The following is an 8,863-nucleotide window of genomic DNA, read 5'->3' as shown; positions in this document are numbered from 1 at the left end:
ACGTGGCAGCTCCTTTGCCTTGCTGTGCACTGCTCTGTGCCAGCTGAATGTTTCATGTTCTCTGTTCTCCAAACATCCTCTGGCCTGGCTCCCGTGACCTCTTGGAGTTTAAATGGATTAAAGTGATGCAATAAGTAATTCAGGGAGGATTTGGTGACTCTTAGCAGAGTCATTCTTCCTGCCCCAGTGCTCCTCCCACTCCCAGCACCGAGCTCAGCTCCAGCCTCAAGCTGTGAAATGTTCCTGCTCCTCGGGCGTGGGCACCTGGATTCACCCAGGGATTTTCCTGTGTTTGGAGCCTCCTTCCTTCCCTGATGAGCTTTGCAAAAATGAAGCTTATTTAAAGGAAGAAGCAGATTTGGTTTGGACATTCAAAGAGAGCTTTGCTCAATAATTGCACCTCATTAATCACCACTTACCTCGGGTCTGATCAGTCTGCTCTCAACAGCTTTGAACAACTTTTTCTCCACAGGTTTCTGGTGCATCCACAGGAGTTGGACTTTTATGATCCTTGGGTCTCTTCTAGCACAGGATATTCCAGGATTCTCTGACTATTTTGCCTCCAACTATTTTACCAAGCAAATATGAAGGGCTGGGGCAAAAAAGGCTGAGAAGTCTTAGAATGACAAACCAGACAACAATTCCATACAAATTCTCCCAATTAATGGAAGAGAACCCCCACAGCACAGCTGTTTTTCCAGCAGGTATTTTATGCTTAAAACCCCAAAATTATTGTTTTTCTGACACACAAACCAGCTGAGATTTGGGGTTCTTATTCAAATGAAAACGACCAAGCCAATTTTCTCTTTTACACTTTTTATTAATGCAACTTAAATTAGCTGGAACCTGCAAATTGTGCACAGGGCTCTTCACAGAGCTCTGTCCTGGCAAAAGAGGTACCTAAAATCCAGCTGTGAATGACGGTGCCACATGCTGTGATTATTCCATAGTGCTTCAGTGAAAGTTCAAAGAGATTTTATACACAGTGATTATGAAAATAGAGATATATATATATATATATATTTCCATACAATAGTTTTACTTCTGCCAGCTACAAAATATGATAAAGAAAAATAATTCATTTGTTTCTCTAGCCCTAGGAATCTTCTACTACAACAGACACAACATTCCCACTGAAAGCCATGAGGTGGGAGAAAGGACTCCAAAGTCACACTCTAATATTTCCCTGGAATATACAGATGATTTCTCCAAGGATAGTGGATAAAGTGTTGTCCTAGAGCCTGATCCAGAGGGAAATAATCCCAATTCTGAACCTCGTGGCTCTGGGATTTTAAGCCTTGCAAGTTCACATCACTCGCCCGAGTCAAACCAACTTGAAAAGGAGGGAGAGTCCTGCAATTCCCCCCAAAAAACACCATCACTGATCCTCCCAGACTGGTGGCAAAGCAGCATTTTTGTAACAACGACTGAGACAACAGGATGACAGAAATTGCACTGCAAGGGAGACAAAAACCCCTGAAGAACTGTGGAACTCCAGCTCCTGTGGGACTCCAGCTGGGATCCACTGGTTCTTACTCCTCCTTTCTATTTCTACAGTAACAGCTTGCTTTCCTTAAATTCAAGGTTCGTTTTAACTTTGGGGTGGTTTAAGCATCTGAGGTAAGTTCTTGATGCACCTTTTTTTTTTTTTTTTTTTTTTTTTGGTATAGTTTCTTCATGTGCTTTTTGATTGTGTGTGAAATAAAGGTTGGTGTGAGCTGAGAACTCTGCGGATCCTACAGGGAAGCAGCTCCTCGTCCTCATCCTCATCCTCACCCACATCCAGGGGTGCTGAGGCCTCTGCCCTGCACAAACCCCCCCACACAAGCAGCTCCAGCTGCTTTCTGCACAAGCACAGCAGTGTGGGAGGGCACGGAGGGCACCAGGCTTTTCCAGCCTCCTGAAGTGCCCAAACAGAACAGCAAGATCCAGCTGGGAAAAGGATGATGCCCAGGGAGCTTTCAGGGAGTCTTTGCATAGTACATGGAGGGGAAACAGGGAAAGATTCACCTGGTGAGGTCGTGAGGGGAGGGTGGAGCTCGAGCTGGGGCCCCTGTGCCTCTCTCTGCTTTGGTGACAGCTCTGGACTTTCCTCTCTGCACTGAATTCACCACCAAGGGTGAAACCTCTGCAGAACTCCAGCCTGGAGTGGTCGGGACACGTGAAAACAGGAACTTTCCTCACCAGCTGTGACTGACAGTGCACCTCCACACTCATTTGGAGAGGATTAATTAAATACATCCAATTTCTGAGCAGGGATGTTCTCTCCCATCAGCTTCCAGCCCTCAGCAGACACCTGAGCACCCCCTGGGGACACTGAGCCCCCCCCTGGCATGGACACAGACTGCAAACACACCTGTAAACCTCTACCTGGTTGCTACTGTACAGGAGTAACATCTTCTATTCATATTGCAGCTACAGATTTAATAAATAGAATTGCATATATTGTGCTTTATAAATTAAAATGCGTTCCAAACGGAGGCAATGCTAAACAACCAAACCATGGAACTCCTTCCTACCCAAACCAGCCACTCTCTGGTTTCAGCACCAGCCCACGTCCTCACTCTGCTCACAGAGGTACAAACTCCCTGTTGGTATCTCTGAAAACAAAAATTCCCTCCCCAGAAGTGATCAAAAAGAGTTTACCTAGGCACTATTGCAAATGTAAGGTGGCTAATAACCATAACTTTAACTCAGGAAGGGGAGGAGGTGAAGAAAGTCACGATGCATGTTTGGATTCCTTCCTCTTCAGCATGTTCTGGCTCCTATCTGACACTCTGGGACATGTGCAGGGGTGTCAGCATCTCCTCAAAGATGGCTCCTTTCACATTGGATCCCCTCAGATTTGCTTCCTGTAGGTCACAACCTGACAGATCACAATTCTGAAGGGGGAAATTAAAATTAAAGTTAATTGAATAGAGACAGAACGCTGTTCAAAAGTTGAACTCCATTTCCCTTAACTCCATTCAACTTTGCAGCTGGAGAAAAGCCAGCAATCCCCCAAATTACAATATTTTTGTACATATACACACATGTATTTATAAGTATATGGATAGGAAATGAGTGCAAACTCACCTCCAGGTCAGTCCCTGCCAGTGTGGCTCCTCTGAGGTTACAGTTCTTTAATTTGGCATTTTTCAGTGTGGCCACTCTCAGGTTAATCCCAGTCATCTGACTGCCCTCCATGTCCACACCCTTCAGGTTGGCACCTGCAACACACCCACAGGGAGGGAAATCAGCCAGAAATCCTGCAGCTCCAGGAGAAAAATCAGCCAGAAATCCTGCAGCTCCAGGAGAAAAATCAGCCAGAAATCCTGCAGCTCCAGGAGAAAAATCAGCCAGAAATCCTGCAGCTCCAGGAGGGAAATCAGCCAGAAATCCTGCAGCTCCAGGAGAAAAATCAGCCAGAAATCCTGCAGCCCCAGGAAATGCTTCCCAAGAGCTGGGTAAACTGGGAGAAGTCAAGGCAGAACTGGGAATTTCATCATTATTTGGCAGAACCAGCCCAGAGTTGTGGGCTCTTCCCAGCTGAACTTTTGCCACATGAATGTACAGGCACTGGGCTGTTTCCAGGGCATAATCAACAAGCAAAAACTTACCTTCCAAATTAGCTTTAAGGCCTGATGGATCTTCAAAGTTGCAGCCTTTCAGGGACGCTCCCTCTGCATTGGAACACAACATCTTCACCCCCTGCAGGTTGGCACACTGGCAGAGACAGGATGGTTGTGAGGGTGTGAAGATAAACACCAAAAAAAGCAGCAGAACACAGATTTAAACTCTGCATTGCAACTGAACCCCCCCCAAAGCACAACCCCCCTGTCACTGTGAGGAAGTGTAGAAGCTCTGGGAGTGGAACAATCAGAGATTACGTTGGGAAACTTTTTTTTGTTTTGTTTTGGTTTGGTTTTGTTTTGTTCCAATTCCTGTTTCTTGAGACAAGTGCAGCCCAGAGTGCAGCAACCTTACATCCAGCACGGATCCAGAGAGGTCAGCTCTCTCCAGGTTGGCACAGCACAGGTTGGCATGGGCCAGGTTGCAGCGACTCAGATTGGCCATTTTAAAGTTGATGTAACGAAGATCCAAACGGGAAAGGTCGGCTCCACTGAAATTCAGACCCTGGAAAAGCCAGTGAACAACACCAAAGTGGTCACAGAAGGGAAAGGGGAGGTCTGGACACAAAAGAATTCAAAGAAACACGTCGGGGTGGTTGTGTACATAAATCTGTAAAGATAAATAAGATGTACTCAAACACTTCCAGTACTGTAAAGGGGTTGATAAAAGATGGGAGAGGTTTTTTACATGGACAGAGAGTGCCAGGACAAGAGGCAATGGATTTGGATATCAGGTTTAGGTGGGATATCGGGAAGGGCCTGGAGTGACGGGGATAAAAGGGAATGGGCTTAAACTGATAAGAGAGGGGGTTTAGGTTGGGAAGAAATATCTAATTTGGGTTTATATTAGGATGAATTTCTTCCTTGTGAGGGTTGAGAGGGGCTGGGATGGAATTCCCAGAGCAGCTGTGGCTGCCCCTGGATCCCTGGAAGCATCCAAGGCCAGGCTGGAGCACCCTGGGACAGTGGAAGGTGTCCCTGACCATGGCAGACTGGAACAAGAATTGTCCTTAAGGTCCTTTCCAACCCCAAAGCATTCCAAGGTTCTATACAGACATACACTCACAAAATCATTTATTCTATTCTACAACACCGTGAAACATAAATGCAAAGCTCTCAAGATTCGGATATTCCCTTATTTTTAAGCTGTAAGAGGGCAGGGTTGGATCAGGGGTTAGGAAGCAATTCCTGGAGTTGGGCTGGACAGACAAAGGCTGAGCTCCCTCACCTGACAGCGCAGCTCAGACTTGGTGGGAGTCGCCAGCAGGAATCGGACAAACTCCTTCCGAGAGATGGGAGAGTGATCCTCAGCTGGCTGGGAATTCTGGGGACACAGGAGTGCACAGGGACAGCACTGAGTCAGTGCCACTGAATTCCCTGGGACAGCAGCACCTGCATTCAGGGCTTACAGAGAGCAAGGTACCTTAATAGCAATTTCCAGGTGCTCAATGAGGGAGTCGATCCCAAAAAACCTGGCTTCTTCCAAAACCCCTACAAACAAAGCAGTGCTGGTTATTCCAGGGAACTGCTGGTGCAGAGAGCAGCACCCTTCTCTCCCCTTACTGGAGAACACACACACATTCTACTGGATGTAACTGGGAGAGAGGAAAAGTTTGCCTGCAGCTAAAAGGAAAAACATAACTCAGACACAACATTTCCAACACCAGCATTAGGTTAAAGAGATCAACTCCAGAATTCCAGCTATTAATCCAGTATGGATTTTTAATGCTCCAAAGACAAATAACCAAGCTATCCTCATTAAAGCAAGCACATGGAGCTGCACTGCTGAGAATAAATCCACCAAAGGAAAACTCCCAACCACGGGGGATGAGCACACACAGCTCCCCCTGGCTTCACCATGGGCACCTGAGAGCAAAGCCAGAATTCCAAGGAGGAATAATTTAGGAGATGTCAGACAGGTAATACCTACCTAGCAAATTAATGCCATCATTTACAATGAGCTGTCCGTGACGCAAATAGTTCAAAATGGGCTCAAAATACTCAGGACTGCGGTCAATGAGGAAAGCTCCTCTAGGATCTTGCTTATTCCCCCAAGCATCTGTTTCCACAACATATATATATATAAAATTACTTTTGATGTAGTGATAGAAGAGCATTTGCTTCAGTTTTCAGAGGTTTTTTTTTTTTTTCTTATTACCAAAGGGGATTGGAATAGCAAACATTCCACTTGGAAGGGCGGTTCTGAGAAAGAAGGAAGGAAAAGAGGAGTGGGGGGGAAATATCAGCTTAAAATGAACTTGTTCCTGCTCTGAATAACTGAATTTTTACCACATAAAGAAGAATCATGGCTAGGATAAAAGCAGCACTGAAATTTGAGTCTGTCTGTCTCCCCAAGGCTGCCTCGTGCAGAGTTTGTTCATTGGCTCTGCTGACAAAACTGAGGAAGATGCAACAACATGAAAACCTCAAATCAAACCAACAAAAAAGGGACCCAAACTATTCACAATGGATGGGAGCTCTATTTGCAGTTTGTGAGATGAACAACATTAGGTGGTGAGATGATAAACAGAGAGAAATAAAGTTATTAAAAAAGAATTCTCTGTTCTGCTCTGGAACTTTAACATACTTTGGATATTTTACTTTATGAACAAGAGCCTCAGCTGGACAGAGACTTTCACCTCCTTTGCTTTATTACTTTTAATGAAGTTTATCTCAATATACTCACCTTTATCTCTGAACATGTGTGCCAGCATACTGTCAGGTTCTTTGTTAACCAAAGTGCTCCTAGAAAACAAAAGCAGCCCAACTTTACTTTTCCTTCACCCGTAAATGTTTCAGAATTAATTTCTTGCAAAACTGTGGTGGCAAATACAAAAAACAGAGGAAGCTGCAGGAGTCAAAGATCTCCTGCTTCATGTGAAGTTAAGCTTTTTAAGGTGTTTTGCTTTATTGAAATGAAGTTTTTAAAGACCATTTTTACCGGGTGGTGGTGAAATATCTGCCTCCCACATTGAGAGTCAGCCAGTCTGTGTGGGACCCTGTCAGCTCCTCCTGAGCTCTCCCATCAGCCTGAGGATCTGCAGAGAAGAAACAAAGGAATTATTGCAAAAATTCTTTAATTACAGGGAGGTACCGTCTAGAAACACCAAAAAATAAAACCTTAAGCTTTTATGAAAGAAAAATAAAATCTACTAAATAAAAGGTTATATAGTTATATATATTAAATAAAAATAATTACAGACTCACCAATGAAGGGCTCCCCTTCACAGACAAACAAAACATCATCATCCCTGAGACAGGAGGGGGCAGAGGGGAGAGAAAAAGAAGGTTAATCATAATTTATTGTTCATCTAATTGACAATGGAACCTCTCCTGATTACTTTCAGGTAAATTATGACCAGCTGGAACTTCTGTATCTGATTTTTATCTCTATTTTGCAGGTTCTACTGCATTGGAATGGACTGACTTGACCAGACACTCTATCTGCAGCAGCCAGGTAGGGACCACTTGTGTAATCAATTAATTCTTACAAAATAGTTGCTTTTCTCCCCAGTCCAGGACTGCTGTGTGAGGCCAAAGCAGTGACAGAATTTGTCTCCTTTACAGAAAACCCCCCGTTCCAGGGCTGACTGGAACAGTGAGGATTTCATGGCACAAACACTGCCCTGGAATGAAGACAGGAGGAGGTGAGGCCTCAAACACAGCTTGTATCAAGCTCTGAATCAATGAATGGTTTGAAGTTAAAAAGACACGAAAGGACCTTTGGGCATCCTGGCTGGAAATGATCACCTCTGCTTTTAGGGAAAGCACTGGGTATCAATTAAGGAGGATTAACAGGCTAGTGTCTTAATCCACAGCCCTGATTTACTTTTTCTTGGCTGATCCTCACCTAATCAAAGCAATATCATCAATGAGCCCCCCTTTCCCGTTGTAAACGCTGGTGGCTTTTATCCCAAGCTTGTTGCTGGCCACAGAGAGCAAATCTGAGAGAGTCCCATACACAGCCACGACCTAGGGGAGGAGAGAAGGGAGGAGGCTGTGAATAAAAACAAACCCGTGCAACCGTGCTCAAGTTCTGTCACTTCAGATACACCAGGGCTATTAGGAGGAGCAAAATCCATTTGGATCTTGACCAAGAAACAAGGGAAATGACCAACTTTGGTGATGGAACACAAAACCAGGGTGACTTTATACAGCTCCCACCAAACCTCACTGCAACAGCAGTGAGGAAGTAAATTGTTGGTGCTGTAAGAATGTAATCCAGTTATTTATTTCTCCAAAGAAGTATTACTTGTTCTGTTCCAAGCCTCTCCCAAACGTACTTGCCTCCCTAAAAGCAAGGATTAAAGGGCAGGCACGTGAACTGTCTGCACTCAGAACGTGGATGGGAAAATCGGGACCACGGGCACAATCCAGCAGAACTGCAGGGCTGAAAGGCAGTCACATGAAACAGCAGCATCATGGACAGAATTAACAGAATTACACAGGAAAGCACAGTCACAGCAACGTCTACGCTCGAAACGCGGATGGGAGCATGAACACCACGGACTCTCTGTGGAACTGCATCCCAGGGCTTTTTCCTCTGCTGGACCAGCACTGCTTGGGCCTAAAAATCGCTATTTCCAGTCGTGAAATGATTTTAGCGAGGTTTTAAACAATTAAATGCCATTATTCCCAGAGTACCCCCACGCAGGGTCAGTGTCCCCCCAGGAGCCCTCATCCCACAGCCGTGCCTGACACAAGCGGCCGGACGCGACTCCCCAAAGGCACCAAGCGCCTCCACCCGCGACAAATCCCCGCCTGTCGCGATTCCCTCCACAGGCTCTGAGGGGGGACCCTGCTCCCCGCTCCCCTCCGGCACCTCGGGGCGCAGGCCCGGGAGGCTACGGGGAGGGCAGGGCCGGGCAGGGCCCCGCGGGGAGCAGGACCCGCCGCGGGTCGGCCCCGGCCCGGCCCGGCCTCACCTTCCCGTTGCGGGCGCTGCCGTTGACGAACAGCGTCACCCGCCTCATGCTGCGCCCGCCGCCGCGCCGACACCCGGAAGGGGCGGGCGCTGACGGGCAGGCCCCACAGCCAATCAGCGCCGCGCGACTCCGCGCGTCCGCCCAATGGACAGCGATGAGGCGGGGCAAAACCGGGGCGGCAGCCAATCGCGGCGGGAAGAACCGGCTATATTTGCATAAACGCTCTGTGATTGGTCTCCGCCCGTCACGTGCGCGCGGGCCGTTGAATGAATTCATTTAATCGCTTTTATATTTTTTTTCTCCCTCCCGTTCCAAAGCGGTGCTGCG

The 8,863-nt window shown here is 46.6% G+C and overlaps 1 protein-coding gene across 1 annotated transcript; it reads right to left on the bottom strand.

Moving 5' to 3' along the window:
- Positions 1-819: 819 nt before the first annotated feature.
- Positions 820-8,599, bottom strand: KCTD9 (potassium channel tetramerization domain containing 9). Its single transcript, XM_062510555.1, has 12 exons — positions 8,537-8,599; positions 7,462-7,583; positions 6,819-6,862; positions 6,553-6,649; positions 6,298-6,356; positions 5,542-5,670; positions 5,035-5,102; positions 4,840-4,935; positions 3,967-4,116; positions 3,600-3,705; positions 3,076-3,209; positions 820-2,882 (listed from the first exon to the last, which is right to left on the bottom strand). Exons 1-12 carry the CDS (start codon positions 8,582-8,584, stop codon positions 2,766-2,768), a joined length of 1,170 nt encoding a protein of 389 aa, XP_062366539.1. The 5' UTR covers positions 8,585-8,599; the 3' UTR covers positions 820-2,765.
- Between the last annotated feature and the right edge of the window lie 264 nt (positions 8,600-8,863).

Source organism: Cinclus cinclus, chromosome 29 (assembly GCF_963662255.1).
Source record: "Cinclus cinclus chromosome 29, bCinCin1.1, whole genome shotgun sequence".
Lineage (NCBI taxonomy): Eukaryota > Metazoa > Chordata > Aves > Passeriformes > Cinclidae > Cinclus > Cinclus cinclus.
The sequence above is the reverse complement of the archived record's forward strand: the minus strand, read 5'-3'. Positions and strand labels throughout refer to the sequence as shown.